Below are 17,283 nucleotides of genomic sequence, written 5' to 3' on the forward strand. Positions count from 1 at the left end.
TTCTGAAGAACAGAGTAGCAAGAGAATAATTAAACCTTTTAATTACCATTTGTCTGATTCTATTGTGCGATTTTCAGGAATTTTTTCCTATACTTTAGTATGGCTTGAACAGGAAATCTTAAATCCTTATAACTGCTAAGCATCTGAGTATATAAAACAAAATTTTTGTAACGATATATGGAAGATATATGCTGTGCAAAAACCTTTATGCTTAAAACAAATGCTTAATTTAATAGGAAAAAAATAAATAAAAAATGAAAGAATTTTCAAGCAAAGCTTTTATGAGGATATAAGAAGATATTTTTGAAAATCCACTTGTAATATTTTTTGTCCTGCAAAGATGATAAAGCCAGTGGCATTTCACACACTCATGGAAGGAAACAAAGCAGACCTTTCAGTTGACAGGATGAGAAGAATTTTGCTAAAGCTGCAGTAAGAAGGGCAGAATCTACAAGCCTGCCAGGCTCAGGAGTTTAACTCCAATCTGTTTGAAAGTAATCTCATCCTGCTCACAGTCATTTTAAATCTTAACAGAAGATTGAAAATTCAGTAGTTTTTACTACTGAGATTCACTGTTTTGTTGACTGAGGGAGAATGTTAGTTTTTATTAAATATGGGTCATTGGGAGTTTTGAGAGAATTAGGAAGGAAAAATGCTTTGAAAATATTCCTCACATCAGGTACCCTTCAAAAAATTGGGTACTGATTAAATACTTCTCCCCAGATTTTGATTGTATTTATGCAGAAGATCTTTTAAATGTTGATTTTGACAACTTTTGCATCATTCTTCCTGGGTACTGCTCCAATATACCGTGGCAGGACACATTCAGCTTTTGAGAGGCACATCACAGCAGTGTGGATGATGCTGAGGGGTGTGTTTAGTTGAAAGAACTTCACAATCTCCAAAAATTCTTTCAGTGGGATTGTACTGTGCTACGAAGTCACAGATCTCCTGTTGACACGAGACATGTTTGGAAAAGACCACTTGATGCTGAAGTTTGTGAAGACAAGTTCTGGATATTTGTGCTGTTAAAACTTAGTTTCCTCATATATTTGGAACTATGTTAAACATTATTTCCAAATGGCCATGGGAGCTGTTAGTATGGTCAGATGTGTTCCAAGTCCCTTGTTTAAGTCTAGACTTGCCCTTAACTAGGAGTTAACTTCAGTTGAGTTTCAGTAATTTTAAATAGTAAAACCCATCCACCTGCAGATTCCCTGAGGGCTGCAGCGATCTTTGTCCCTGTTCCTGATGCACCCCAGACCTGCCTCATGACTCAGCCTCACTCTGAAAGTCAGTCAGCATCAAGTTGTCTTGTTCTTACTCCTCAACAGTACAAAACACACTTCCCTCTTTCCTAGATTTCCTATGGCTGGCAAGCCTTCCCTTCATTTTGCAGCCCCAGCTTGAACTGATTTTATATTCATCAGTGAATTGGCAGCACTGTTGGCTGGATGAAATCACTGTAATCTTCCTTCCAGTGCAGTGCTGGATGAATGCTGAAAAGTTAATCCTTTTACCTGAACTGGAAATGCTGAATTTCATTGACCTGCTCCGTATCACTTGTCGTGCAATTAGTTAGAAAGTTCTGTTTGAATGTTAGGAAGTCAGCTTAAGAGCTGCTGCTGCCTGCAATGGGCTTTATTCAAAGAGAATTGTGTCATTTTGATCATACCGTGCAGCTCTTTGGTGGCTTGCCCAGCAGGCATGGGTGGCAGTGGTGATGGGGATCAAGGAGCTTACCTGGATTCATCACTGAAGCTGTGCCAAGTATAATTTTGGCGGGATTGGTAGGAAGAGAGGATTGTGTGGAGCAGCGAAGCATCAACTGATTCCTCTTTATTCCAGGACTGAGGAATGTTTCAGACAGGCATTTTACTTTATCAAAGTAAAAATAAATGACTGGCTGCACAGTACCCTGCTGCCTTCCACTCAGGTACTCAAATTTCTTTGTGTTGGAGACTTTTCAGGATATGTTACTTATCAACTGAAATCATGGAGATTTTGCTTGACTAAGTCATACAGATTCAGACTCTTAATTTGCAGAGGTTTGACCAAAAAGATACCTTGAAATGGGTCCTTGGAGTTCTGAAGTTTATTTTTGTTTCTGCACAGCTGGTGTACATGTGTCTCTTTAAGTGCACATGTTAAACATCTTATGAAACACTAGGAAATGTGCTGTATGTGTTATGGAGTTACTAAGCGAGTCTTAGTATCTTTATTCATTCAGAAGTGCAAAATTATTATTTTACCTAGCTTGTCATAATAGTCCAGCTTGTATTAACATTTTTCTTTTAATGAAATGAAAAGGCAGTAGCCTCAAAAAAGATGTGATACTTACTAGAGTACAATTGGTATCGTTTCAAGATTTAGAACAATGAGATTGTATTGTGGAGTTTGCTTTGTTTTGTTTTTCCAGAATTCCTGGAAGTAGTAATTGAAATCCTGGAATCCTAAATCCACTAAAGCTGAAGGAACCAAATTTCTTGGTGACAAAATTTCTTTTTTTATTCTTGGCCTGCATGCTGTGCTGGTAATCATCATCCTTGACTGACTGCAACAAGTTGGGAAAGCATTCATAGCAAAAACTTTGGTAATCAATAGACTACAGAGCAATCTTCTGGTAGGTCATGAAGACTGGAAACCTAAAGGGAATTACAAAAATTAATGTATTGAAGATGCAGAGAGTTATCAGCAAAAATTGTTGGCCCGGGTTTAGGCAGTGGAGATATAGATGCCTGGGTATTTCCTGACAGTGCACCTCTACCATAAGTACCTTCAATTAAGTTTTGTCAGAAGCTGTTAGATGGTGACACCAGTCCATGCAGCTTCTGCTGAATGAACAGAGATTGTGTGCATTTCAAAATGTTTGAGATTTGCCTTACTTCTGAAGCTGTTCATTAGCTACTGCTTGTGATAGATAAACCATTTTTGATATCTCAGAGATAAGATTCCAGAGCCATATGAATGTCTTTTCCAGAAAAATGGATTTCTTTTAATGCAGAATTGTGTGGGGTGGTAATGGTAAATTAAGCACTCAATTATCTTCTGCAAGTCTCAGTCTTCTGCTTGTGTGACATTTTGAGCCCCCAATCTAAGCAAACCACTTAGTTTCCTGAGGTCCTTCAGAGAAAAAAATGTGTTAGGATGAGTAACTACGAAGGTAAGGAAAGTTCTGTGTTGTATTTAGGGTGAGCTTCTTTGTTTTGCACGTGCAGTAAATGTTGTGCCCCCTCCACAGTTTCTCTCATTTGAACTGCTTCTCTGATAATGCTGCAATTAGCTTATAATTCTTCAATTAAATTATAAATTAAAATGCATGTTTCAGTTTTTTGTATTTAAACATAAGCCAGATCTTTTCAAAAAGGCTGTTTTTTTCAGAGAAATCATTAATAATTTGGAATAATTCACATCAAGTGTTGTCTTTCAGCAATTAAGTAGCATGATTATTGTTGATCTAATGTGTTGCACACGAGTTTACCCATTAGTGCTCCCCATAGCATTTTTGGCTTTTGCTTCACTGCTCACTAAGGCTCTATTTCTGGTGCCTTAATGCTCAGGCAGTCACAGACTCCTGAAGCCCCAAGGCATTGTGAGGAGGGGACTCAGTCTCTTGTCTTCCTTCTCAGTAAATGCCAGTCTTGCACATTTACTGTAATCAATTTGTATCAACTCTGTAATCTGAACATTTAAATAGGAGCAGTCTTAGCTTCTCGAAGTGAGAATGGGGGGAAGAGTGCTTGAAAATAGGTTTAAATTCATCTGGGATTGCAGATGCTTTCAGTGCAATCAAAAGTGTATTAGAGAACCAGAATAGGGTTGGGTTACAGTTGTTGGTGTGCTCAACTGTGCAAGTGCTACCTGGCATCTCTGGGTTTCTTCTCAGTATAACCTTATAGTATAGCCCATGTGTATTTATAACCTTAAGCATTGCTCTGCTCTGATTCTGCTTCCAGTCTGTTCTCTTTTGCTGAGCTTGTAAATGTGTATTAACAAATCATATGAGATCTTGGAGATTGCAGAGCTTTCGTACAAAGTTATGGCTGGAAGGAATGCCATCCCAGGGTCTTTTTATTATTTGTAAGGGAAATATTGCAGGCGTGTGGCCAAATTTTTAGAAAGAATTGAGCCCTCAGAATCTTCTACTATTTATTTGCATCCCAAGGCAAATTTATGAGCCAGCTGTTGTAATCAAATGGACAAAAAGCATGTAGGATACACCAACAGCTTTATCAGTATTTATTTTGGGGTTTGTTTTTTTACATTTAAATTTCATAGACTGTTCTAATGTTTGAAGAAAATATAAAGGAAGTCTGCTCAACCAGAGTAGAATTTGGTTGCTGTAGCTGTAACGCAATGATTTCAGAAAGGAAAGTAATTTCAGATTTAGCCTGCAGGTTTATTTTACAAAAGAGATTTAATTTCTAGAAAATCCCTTCTATGAAAACTCTGCAAAAACTGTTCTGTGCAATCAAATACAATGTTTTTGTTTTGGGGAAAAAAAAAAAAAAAAAAATTAAAAAAAACCCCAAACTGTTTTACTGGGTATATTTGACATCCCCTGTGTAAAACTGATCTGGTTCTGATCATGGTCATGAAATGTGAGGTCTGATTGCAACAGTTCTTGACCGAGACACAAACAAACTGTGCTTCTTGCTTTAATTTAATTTTGGTCTATGGTTAGAGCACCACCTTCACCAGGGAATACAACTCCCAGCTTGTTACAAGCATGCAAAGTAAAACAGCACAACTGCAGAGCCACCAAAGGCATGGACCATGCCCAGTCTGACTCCCTTGGTCCTTATCACACTGAATCTACAATATACAAGGCCAGTAGTTGGTTACTTAGTGTCATTCTCAGTCTCTCCAAACTGAATAAAATATATAATTTAAATCTTAAAGTAAGATCTTTATGTAGGTCTTAAAGTAAACTCAAGATTTTTGGAAACTACAGTGTTGTGAATTCTTTAAGCTGATTGGTGAACACGAGCATACAAAAAAGGTGCCTCATGAAGAAGGAAACAGCAGCATCTAAAGAGTGAAAACTATTGTACATCCATGACAAGCAGCATAAATTGCTGGTGCAATATGATAGTCACGGCCTGCTCCTGCTCCCCTCCTGTCCTGTGAAAGGGGTAGTTTTTCCCTTACTTCTCTGAGAGCCAAAATTGTCCCTAAGGAAAATCCAGGCAGTCATCACATGTCTTAGCTGCTCCAGACTTGGCCCTTATGTGATGATTAAAGCCAGAAATTGTTGATACCACCATTTTCCTCTCCCTGTTTCTCATCTTGAGTTTTCTGTTTGAATCCCCTATGCCCCTCTATCCCAAAGTGTGATCCTCAGACTTGGTTTCTGTACAGGCATTAGCTTGTGAAAATCCAAGCTTATTTTTCCTGAGTTTGTATTGCAGAAACTTGAGAATCTGGCTGCTGCCTGAGGCTGGACAAATGTAATTATTAGCTCTTTTTTAGGCCCCTGAATAATTTTCCCTTTCAAATTTCTCTCTTTTCATGAGATAGCATGAACAAAGAGCAAAACACCTTTCTGGCGTTAGTGTTTTGGCAACCAGTGTTAGTTTGTAGTCTGAGTTTCCCATGGTGGGGAATACCTGGGGTAGGCACAAGGGGTTTGAATTCCACCCTCCCAGAGAGGAGGTGGCTCGGTGGCTCTCCTGCCAGGCCCCTCTGGAATAGCATTTTGTGGCTGCAGGCATCCTCCCTCCCATGCTCCAACCACTCCCAGTGAGGGATAATCAAGTGATTTCTCAGCAGCTCTTTGAGAGCACCACAAGGAAGAGCTTTGCAGAAGAAAAGCAGCAATTTGGACCTGTGTAAAGAAGAGGAAGACTGCTTCATTTTGAAGCCAACTGGTGCTCTTCTTTCAGGGACCCTACTCACTCCGACTCTAACATAACTCTTTCTGTTCCTAACCATCTTTCAGTAAGCTTTTAATTGCTTTCCAACAATAGCCAGTCATCTACACATTTTCCCATCTTCCAGCTTTCTTAAATGCTTGTAATGAGGCTCTGCCATAAATTTATCTTCAGAAAGTTCCTCAAAGCAGAATTATTTGTGTGTCATCTTGCTGAGATCTACATTACAGTTATTGAAAGGGACTGCAAACTGATCATGTCACAACAGAGATGCACAACAGTTTTACCTTGGGGAGAAATTTCTTGAACAATGCTAGGAGACTTTTACTAGTACTGGGATGAAAATGGCTCTCACTCACCTTTTTGTTTTGATCCCCATCTTTGGTAACCCATGGAATATATTAATGTTTCTCAGCTGGACCTGTTTGGATTCAGAAAAGAGAATTGTATTCAGTTATAGTGTAGGCACTAATATACAGAATGAGGAGAAATTATTATCTGAAAGCTGGGTCTGCCCAGCAGTTAGAGAAATAAACTGAGAAAGGTCATCAGGTTCTTCACAGTCAAGAACATTCACACCACTGAAATCTATGGCAGTGCATGGCAAAAATTTAGTATCTCCATGGATTATGACATCTTAAAAATTATTATTGTGAAACACTTTCAATCTGCTTTATTTTTTTTCCTCCCCAAAAGACCATTTACAGTCCCCAGTCAAGTTGCCAAGGAAATATCTCCTTTAACATTACTGTCAAAAGAGCAAAATTATAGAAATGTTTCCAATAGCTGGCAAAACTTCTTTTAAACAAAGAAACCCAGAGTCACATGAAGATCCATGTTTTTATATGACACTGCCCTGCAAGCCTCCTTTATTTCATACCCTGGGATCCCAGCATTTGGACAGGACTGTCCCGCTCTGTGATGGGTTCCAGTTGGCACCATTCTGCAAGAGGTGTTGTTTGGTTCTTATCGAGGTCTCTCTGGTGCCAGACTCCTTGCAGAAGAGCAGGCTATCCATTGCCTCTCTTGGCAATGAGGTCTTTCTTTTAGCAATACAAGATACTGATGATTTACATAAGTGGAAAGAAACTGCTGGTTTGAAGGAATCAAACTCTATTGTGTGAGGTTTCTTCTACGGAAGGAGCAAAGTATTAGACAATGAACATTCTTTCATTGTTTTTCCATAAGAAATGAGAAATAAATTAGGCAGGTTTTGTTGGGGTATTTTTTTCAGATGTGCTGAGCACAAATTTAAATGGAAGCCCAGTTTTGCATTCTGAGAGCTTCAGAGCACTGCTGTCTTCCTCAGAACAAGTCACTGTAGGTGCACCCTCAGTTTAGTGCTGAGAAAACCATCTTCTCGCACACACCTCATTTTGCCATATGTTCCTAACATAATAACAAGCAATTAAAACAACATCCTTATCACAACATTGACACAGTGATTCATTGCTTTGGAAAGAAATCCCTATGCTATTCCTCAACACATGCCAAAAGGTAAAAAAATTATTTAAAGAAGGGAAATAGGTTTGGGGTTGGCTTTTTTTTTTTTTTTTTAATTTGCTTTTTTCTTACACTGATATTTTAAAGTTAAATGCTTTGGTTCTGGGTGTTTGTTTTGCTTAAACAGTATAACAGTGTTTATATTAATGTAATTTTAAAGTTAATTAAAGCAAACATGTATGTCTTCTAATGGGGTATTCTTAAATGTAAAATTGACTGTAAAAAAAAGAGTGGGTTTGTTTTGTAAAGTAGAAGGTTTTCTTTTCCCTGTCAGCCAATACAGCATGTGTGTCAAAGGAAGACCAGCACACCATTTGTGAAAGCTGAGAAAAAACACCATTCACAGTTGTTGTTCCATTGTCTCTGTAATTTCTTTATCAACTAGGAGGCACTTTGCTTTTCCTGAGCTCAGAATTGAGACTCACTAATCCCAGAGGAGCATAGGACTTCATATCAAGAGAGGTGTTTATTTACACATCATGAGAACCCACCAGAAAATGGAAACAGTGCCATTCAAGGATTGTCACATCCATCTACTGTGCCTGCTGAAAGTCTGTGCCATGCCTGTTGCCCTGTGGATCTGGGGAAAGCTGAGGTCCTGCAGATCCTGTTTGTTGGTTTGACATCCAGGCACCATCAGGGGAGCTGGGAACAAGCACTGGTGTCTCCTCCTGTCAGACACTGCCAGTGCTCCTGGACAGCAGAGGCTCTCCTTGTGTCCTGCTGGGATGGATGTGGGTTGGATGGAGAGGGCTCACTCCTGCCTGGCCTGACAGGTCTGCTCCATCATGCCTCATCAGAGGTGTGGGAAGAACCTCTCTCCCACTTGCTCAGCAAGATAGTGTCAGTCAGGGAGGCTTTGGAGCCTGACCTCTTTAGCCCCTGTGCAGCACGGCTCATTCAAGCCCTAATTAGCAATGGGGTGGAACTAACTTGGGGAACACAGGAACAATGCCATGGCCCAGCTACTAAAAAAAAACCCCAAAACCTACTACCATTTTAAATTAAATCAGTGTCTGGGGAAAGTTACTGACTTGTCTCTTCCTGTCCTCTTTGCTGCTTCTTCCCTTCCACTTGTATTTCTGGGTTTTATTCTTCATATTTTTTTCGTATATTTTCCTCTGACATATTTTCTTCCACAAATACTTGTAGACTATGTTTCAGCAAAGGGTGAAATAAGAGCATTTTTTTCTAATGCAGACACAACTGATTATGGGTATACAGTGATACTTAATTATATTTCTGTAGTGTAAGTAAAACATTCTGTTCTGTTATCAGCTTTTTTATCAGTTCTTAAGATTTTTATGGGATGGTATTTCTGTACTGTTAGCAGCATTGTATATGCAGTAGAAAACTAGATGCAGTAAATTATGGCCGAACTCCAGCAGTCCAAAGGTTAATTTGATTGTACAAGTACAATCCCAGAGTTATGTATGAACATATGCTCTACATACTTATTAATGAGTAAGGTCAGACTGGCATGAGCTGTGTTGTATTTCCTGAATATTCTTCAAGAGTTTACATATGATCTTCAGTACAGATAATGCAGAGATCAGTTTTCAGGAAACGCCTATTTAACCATAAAGAAAATAGTAGGATGCAAATTGTTAGCTGTAAGGTTGACTGTTTTTCAGTTAATGGAGGGGTTGAGTGGGATCTGAAAGGGTGCCAGTAACTTGTGGTTGGCATCAACCTCGGGGCTCTGTGTGTTTGGGAAAGGCACAAAGAAGGAAACCCAAGAACTCGAAAGCATTTGTGAGTTGTAGCCAGCTGTGCTGCTGCAAGGGAGTACTTCAGAGAACCTTCTCTGTACATTTTTATTTCAGTGCAACTGGCTACAGATTGAGAAAAGGCTCTTTCACAGCAACTACCTTTACAAAATTCTGCTGTTTGGGTCATATCTCCCTGTGCCAAAGGATCCGGGCAGCTAATGCAGGATGAAGCTCCTCATATTTCTTCTAGTGATACATGACGTTTTCCTCTGACTGCTTGCTGCAGTTTAACCTTACTGGATGAAAGCATTACATTGCTGGGTGAAGGAATCCAGCCTCACATTTCTCTTTATGTTGTTTCAGACTTTCTTCATCACACCTGATTTACTGTGATACTACGTTATTATAGCTTCGGTTACTTAATCCATTTTAGTGTTCACACAATTCATTCAGTCTAGGTGTCTCACTGTGGTCTTAAAGTTCAGTGATTTTATTTAGCTTCTATGTTATGGCAGAATCCAGGTGCCCTGGCAGTTAATTTTGATGATCTAACATAGAAACTCATCAAAGTGAAGGTAAATTATATTCTTTCTGCCCAGGAGTAGTAACTTGGCGAATTAAAGCTACACAGATTTTACAAGCTGTGGCCCTACTCCAGCACTGAGCCCAGAAGCAAAGTGGGTGCCCAAGCAGTAAAATTTAAACTAGGTTGCTAAGCCAGCTCTCCTTCTTAAAAGTACAGATGCTTCAGGGCAGTATTTGCTTTCAGATACCTGTGCTCCACAAACTTTCTAATATAACCTGAAATACTAATGAAAAAAAAAAAAGCAAAAAAAAAAAAGCAAGCAGATGCATTCTAGAAAATCAGGAATATTTTTACATAAACATAGACTTCTCTTCCCTGAGTCAAAAGGGTCGACTGGTGGTCAAAGACACTGACACCTCTTGTGTGTTGTGCTACAAACCTGCTTAGGTGGGTGTAAGAATCATGGAAGGGAAAAAATTGGGTCTCCTCTATGCCTGAAAGCTGAGGGCAGGTGGGATGTGTGAGCTGTGGGCAGACACCTTTCTGCTGGGGCAGGAGAGTGACTAATTTAATTTTGGAGAGGAGGCAAAAGCTCTAGTAAGCAAGTGGTTCTATATACTATCTCAGCTGTTATTGCCAGTTTGACTTAATTCAATTCTGATAATGCCCACAGATCTCTGTGCAACATCTTTTGGCCGTATGGAGCTACTCTTGACAGTTCCCTCAACCCGAAAGGGCATCTGGCACTTTCCATCACCTCATTCATGAGGCCTGGACAGTGTGTTACCTGGAATCACCTGGGAGCCTCACTGTATACACTACCCAAAAGTAGTGTATACATTCGACAGTCACCCTGCTTGTACCATGGCACTGTGCTGGCTTGTAGCTGTGTCATCATAGAGAATTTTGGCCTGTGCCAAGCTCTTTCCAACAATTTGAGGTACACAGACATCAGAGGGAGCAGCCTCACTTCTTCAGTGCAGCTGCTCCTGCTGTTCTGTGTTCATGTTAAGGGGAGAGTAAAGTATGACTGTAGAAAAGCACTGCTGAGATTGTCCACTCCCTTGCTCATCCCTGTCAGCAGAGATCATTGGTAGAGGGAAGAGGAGAGCCTCCATTCTGCTGTTCTAGCTGACAAGTTCAAATGTAGGCAAAAAGATTGAGCAATTGTCTGTGCAAATGAAAGGCTGCATATGATTTGAAGAACGACTTGCATGTTGGAAGGAATGTTGAAACATTTTAGACTGAGATAAGGCTTAATTTTTTTTATCAGCTTTAAAAGTTTTTAATTCTTTCAAAATACCTTTTTCTGATGTGTGCAGTACTTTCTAAAAGACATTCTCAGTCTTTGTCATTCTGTTCTCTTCATAAGTGATTAAGAAATATCCATAATTATAAATTTGTGAAATCACAGTTAATTTCCATGACAACCGACAAATATTGCAAACAAAGGATTAATTATTTTGTTGTGGGATGAAGCAGAAGGGGAATTTTGAGCACATGAAGAAATAGCAAATTGCCTATAAAAATGCAAACAGGCTGTAATTGCAAAAGGAATATAGCAAAGGAAGAGCTAAGTATGTTTTTCTATAACTAAATCTTCAAATTTGTTAAGCTTGTTTTGGTGCTAAAAGTCGCTTTCTGCTGGCAGATGTACAGGAGTATCAGTTAATTTCTTGTGCAAGGCTGAAGAGCTTATCTTGCTCACTGGTCAAGCATCCAAACTGCAACTGGCCAAACATCTGCGAGCAGACAGAGGCAGCTGACCTTCTGACGCTGGAGAAACCCACACATCTTGTGCTGGGCCCTTAGCAAAAGCCAGCAGGAATGAGAAACCGCCAGTTCCCCGCAAAAATATCATCAGGCTCCTATTTGTTAATACACAGTGCCTTCTGGTGGGCAAAAGGTCTTACTGCTGGATGGAGTTCTCTTCCATAACTCAAGTCAACTCAGAGAAGAAACCAAGGAATGTAAAACATGTGGGTTTAGGTATAGAAATTGCAAACGCATGGAACCATCCAGTTTGCTGTACATCACAACTCTGCATTAATGAAAGCTCTGTTTTGAAGTTTAGAGAAATGAGCAGAACGTAAGGTTTGACTTTCATAGAGCTAAGAAACATTTTCCCTTTTTTTATTTAGTTTTTTTCAAGAAAAAGATGCGATCTCACAAAGAAATAGGAGTAGCAATGACTTGCCAGATATTTTCTCATTACCTCCCCTCTTTGCAAAAGGTTTTTCTTTCCAATTCAGACACACTTTCATACACACACAGATGCCAGATACTCAAGCACATACACACACAGATCTGGGTAGACAGGACAGTATTTTTTTTTTTCATTTCTGATTTTGTTTTTCTGCTTAGGGTGTTTTTCTGCTGTGCAGGTGACCACATACACCTTTGGGCAGTGAGCTCTTTAGCAAGCTGAGGTCCCAGCCCTGAAGTGCTCATCTATCCCGGCGTGTCCCATTCCTCTGCCTCCACCACTCCTCAGTTGTGAGGATTTTCCAGGTGGGATTCTCTGGAGAACCAGTAATTCCTCCTTTTTTTTTTTTTTTTTTTTTTTTTTTAACATGTTTTTAGAGAATACAATAGCTGGATACTTCATCAGATTTCGAATGTTTGCAAGGCTGAACTGCAAATGTGTTTATTGCTGAGATGAGGCTTACGTTTGAAACCAGTTCCTGAATTTGCAGCTTCTTTCATGCAGCCAGTGTCAGTCCAAATGTGGTGGAGTTGAGTCTAGTGAAGGCCTCTTCCTGTCATAAATAAGATTACTTTCATTTCACTTGTGGAGTGTGTTATTCCTCAGAGTAATGAATTTCCTCTGTGCCTTTGAGCACATAAACATGGTTTTCATTAGGTTACTATTAAAAAAAAAAAAAAAAGGCAAAGTAAAATTAATAAGAAGACTATTAACTCCATAAATGCAGATGTGTTTTCACTGTATAACCATGTTGGAAGTAAACAGCTTCTTCTCTGAAGACTGCAAATTGCAGAAAATGAAACAATTCTGCAGACCTGTGTTCTGCTATCAGAGAAGAAAAGTAAGTGGAAAATCTGACTATTCGCAAACTGGTTTCTTAGGAGGAAAAATGGACTATCAGATGAAATGTAGACAGGCAAATAGCCTCAGGCTTTCTACTTAATGTGTAACATATGTGATAATAATAGTTTTAAACCATATATTTAGAATTAGCATTGCAGCTAAGAGTTGGAACATTACTTTTTTTTCTTTTTTGTCCTTTACCGAATATGTCCCTGCAGTTGCAGAATAAGAAATAGTGACATTTGCACAGATTTTGCTGATGGACTCTAACTCATGGAATTTTCTTGTGCCATTTGTATTTGTGGCTTGAGATCTCTGTCAAGTGGTGAATCCCTACAGCATCACTGGGTTTTCCTTTTTTTCATAGCTACCAGCATTCTAAACAGAAACCTAAAAATCAGCATTCCTGCATGTGAAGTCAGGAGTCTGCAGAAATGCAGCCCCTTAAACTGCTGGCGTCTCTTTCTACTCTCCCAGTTACATGTATATCAGAAAATGAATGAAGTTAGCAGTTAGAATACATGCTCTTTCCACTCCTGTAATTAATATTTTGTTGAAGAAAACTGAGGTCACTTTCATGTTATTTAAATCTTATACACTAGCTTTAACTTTCTCAGAGTGAAGTTGGAAGACTTCAGCAAAAACTTTGCCAAAAACTATAGCATGGCATCTAATTAAATTTCAAAACACTACCAGCCTATTGTGTGTAATTTATATTGTTCTGTAGACTGTTTAAAACCTGAATTTTTTTGTACGTGCTTCCCAATTTCATTCTGCTTAAGCAAATACAATATAAACAACAAGACATCACGTAATAGGTTACTCTTGATGCTAATAAAAATATGTAATTTACCAGGACTTCTTTCTTGAATGCAGAAATATAAATGGTCCTTTCATATATCAAACCACTCTTTTAAAAATAAGTTATCATATTCATATTGTTAATTTCTCTTACCAGTATTTATTTCCTACTAGTTCTGTAAGGAAAATTCCACCAGTTTTACCTGATAGCCATCTAGTCTGATACTAAACCTTATAGTTACTGCTTCTTGTTACTTAAGTCTTGCTGTGCTGTCACTATAACAGTGCAAAAGATTTTTTATTTAAAATGGTGAGGATAAAGGGTTTTAAAGAGCCAGTCTTAGTTATAGGTGAATATTACTGGTTGAGACTTCAACAGAGGAAGAGAAATGTTAAATACTGTCTCCCGTTTCCCTTAGTTTTTGGGCAGGAAATTAGTTTTGGATATTTTAAAATTTTTTTTGGGGGGGTGAAGATAGAAAGCTCTACACTCTAAAGATTTTGTATTGTTAATATTTGCTCAGTAGTGTGCTATTCCCTAATCAAGCCCCTGCAAGCTGTAAATCATGGCCACTATGTCACTGTTTTGATTGGAAGCAAGAGCTGTACCATGGCAGATCTCTAGAGAGAGCAAATTTCTGCAGCTGTGGAGAGTCGAAACTGTTTGCTTTTAATATTAAAGGAATCTGAGAAATTATTTTTTGTGTTTAAAGTCATAGTGAATTCATAAGGTGCACAGAGACTTAGTACAAAGGTTTTACAGCAAGAGTGGCCTGTAACAGTAGTGCTCTGGTAATAGAAACTGAGTTGTTCTGATTGTCAAAACAGCAAACATGTAAACTAAAGGCCTCTTTCTGACCTCCTCCCTTGTCCAGCTTAAGACAAAAGGTATGCAAATAAAAATAAATTATATCTGAATGTCACATAAGTCAAGCATTTGGGGCTTCAGTAAAATGTCTTCCTGTTGAATCAAAGGATGGGTTTTCCTTTTAGAAACTTCCTGGAAATTTTAACCATAATTTTGTTTTTGTGAAGGTGTTTTGAGTGGGTTTTGGGCTTTGACTTCTGAACTACAGCCAGTATAAATGGAACTTAAGGACAGAAATGTTAACTTCTCTAGAAGTGCAATGTAAATACTTGAGTTAATTTATATGCCATTAATCACACAGAGGTCTAGAGCTAGATGCTAGCTTTCCATTCGAATATTCTCTTAAAGATACTGTAAGTGCTTCCCAAAGATTAAATTGAATATCTGCAGAGAAAATTAATTTTTGTCATATGCAAATCCTCTACCCTATATACATGGACTTATTGCAGGATTGATTGTAATATTATTCCCAGATGCCCTAATCATATGTTCGTCCTTGATTAATTAAAATAAAAATGTAGTCATGCTGGAATTTTTCTAACAGTAAATCTGGCATGCTAGTATAGCCACTTCAAAAGAGGGAGAAAGTGGAGGAATTTGAAAGATAGTGTGCTTATTGACATGTGGCTTAAACTAATGGCTATGAATCAAAATGAAATATGGAAATATGTGGAAAAAATAATTCCTGTTGCACCAGAGGATGGTCTGATCATATTTTGAAATCTGAACCGAGCCTTTACATTTACTGTAGCAGCAGCAGCATGTGCAGGATTGTTTCCCAAATTCCTGGTGATGTATAACATGTTATACTATATGTTATATACTATTTTGAGAAGGGGCTTGCCCTTTCAAGCAGGAAAACAAGCTCTATTGTTGAAGTCTTTTCAGTGAATAGTTACTCAGCATAAATAGGAGTGCTGGGTTTCCACAGGTCTGATACTCCTTGCCCTACCTGCTTTGGAAATCTGATAGCTACAGCCTGCAATCTGTCTGGCTTCATTCAGGGTTGTTCATAGCTCAGCTTTCATGATTATTAAATGAGCCAAATTTACATACTTCCTTATCCAAATACAAATCTATTTTAAAACTGCCGCGGGAATAAATGTTTTCTACTAACAAATCCACCTCATTATTCCTAAGCCTTGATAAGAAGCAGTAAAAGGTGGTGGTATGGTTGGCAAATGTGCCTCGAGGGATCATATGTTGAATGTGACTCTCATTTTTTATTCCCATGTAAGTGCCTTGACATTGCTCTGGACTAGTTAAAGGTGGCCTTGAATGAGCACAGATTGTACTTTGGACCTTTTTTACATAAATTCATATGAGGGAGATCTGGCAGAAGGCAAATAAGGTGCATGACATTTGAAAACGTGCTGTAAAAGCACCAGTTGCGTAGCACACCCAGTGCCTCCATGAACCAGTGGGTTTTTTCCCCCAGATATGGAAATTCGGAGGCGAGCTGATAGACCTGCCCAAGGCCACCCAGGGTGTTAATAGCACAACTGGGATTAGAGCTCAGGAGCTGATTTCATGCAAGCCCACAGTTAATCTGCTATTTCACTTGACTCCCTTCGTGCGCTTTGCACTGTCTGTGCAAGCCCTGTTCCCCCACCAAATCTGCAGTGTTGGCACACAGCTGATCTGATCATGAAGTGCACGGTCATCTTCACATCTCAGAACCTTTTCTGCACTGACATATATGTTAGTTGGTCATAGAAACCTCATCAGAGATGTACTGTAGTGTCACCAGTTGGCTGCAGGTAGTTTTACTTCTGCTCTTTGGGCATTCACATTCTTCTCTGTATGCATCAAACAAGTGAGCTTTCACACATTCATGTTTATCACTCCCCAGCTTCATAGCAACTATTAGGGAGACTGATAATCCCCTTGGTGGCTCTGTTTCAGTCAATGTCAGTCAGGAAAAGAGGGCTCCTTGCTGATAAGTTAATAAAAACTTGGTTTTATAGGGTAGCAAAGTGAATGTAGAAGAAGAAAAAATGTCCTTGTGTACCTCAGCCATCTCTGGGTATACAGTTACCTTCTCTTACAGTCATTTTTAGAGGTTGGATTGCTTGGTTTTTCTTTACATCCTTCCCTTCCAATCCTGCATATCACAATGAAATCTTGCAGTAGGGTCAGGTTGGACATGCTGGTGGCTTTTCTATAACATCCCTACAATGTAAAAGTTGAATCCCAGACATTGTTTGCCATATAGAAATATGACCTGCTGGTCCTTTTTTATTTTGAACTTGCTGTTGTGCTGTGCCAACTAGCATAGTTTACCTCCTTTTTCATTGAAGTACGTTGTGAAATATTATCTAATGCTGCCATCCTAACAATGTAGCATGTGCTTAATAACACATGCTGCTTTTTCACTATGGAATAATGAAAGAGTATTTTGATGTGGTTTGCTCATGGTATTTTATAATAGCCCAAATATTATATTATGTACAGAATTCTTCAACAAAATATTAGTGGCCCAAATCAGCATGGTCTTGTAAGTCATCCTGAGAATATCTAATCAGGGAAGACAGATAAAGTGTGATGTGTTGGAGTACTTATCTTAGAGCCACTTTTTAATTCAAACAGACAACTCAGTAATATGTGCATATTTTATATTGAATGTATTTGTTAATTTACTTTACATTGGATGTATTTGTTCGTTTATTCGCTTGCTGTTTGGTGGAAGAATAAAATGTACTGCTGCTTTCTGACACCACTTTCTCCCCTCTTGTAACACCCAGCCTTTTGAGCAGCTGTGTATCACTTAGCATGGCTGTCACATCTTCACAGCATGCACATTTTGCAAAGCTCAAAAAAATTCTTCTCTCTCTTGTGTGGATAGTGAATATGTTTCACCTCTAGTATATTGAAATCTGCTTTATGTCCAATTTGTATGAAAACTCTTCTTCAGCTGTTCTTCCCTGTTTTTATAAATAATACAAACTTCA

The 17,283-nt window shown here is 38.7% G+C and overlaps 1 protein-coding gene across 3 annotated transcripts in view; it reads left to right on the forward strand.

Annotated features, from left to right (window-relative positions):
• SCFD2 (sec1 family domain containing 2) overlaps nucleotides 1–17,283 on the forward strand; it is a 181,679-nt gene that overhangs the window by 121,072 nt on the left and 43,324 nt on the right. For 2 of the 3 annotated variants that reach the window (XR_011725802.1, XM_071743544.1), the window contains exon 6: nucleotides 1,213–1,293. The exons of the other annotated variant lie outside the window; for it this stretch is intronic. Coding sequence is in view for 1 of the 2 variants with exons in the window: in XM_071743544.1 (XP_071599645.1) it covers nucleotides 1,213–1,293 (81 nt within the window). In the remaining variant the exon portion in view is untranslated. The remainder of the gene's footprint in view (nucleotides 1–1,212; nucleotides 1,294–17,283) is intronic. 3 annotated transcript variants of the gene reach the window in all.

This window comes from Heliangelus exortis, chromosome 4 (assembly GCF_036169615.1).
Source record: "Heliangelus exortis chromosome 4, bHelExo1.hap1, whole genome shotgun sequence".
Classification (NCBI taxonomy): domain Eukaryota; kingdom Metazoa; phylum Chordata; class Aves; order Apodiformes; family Trochilidae; genus Heliangelus; species Heliangelus exortis.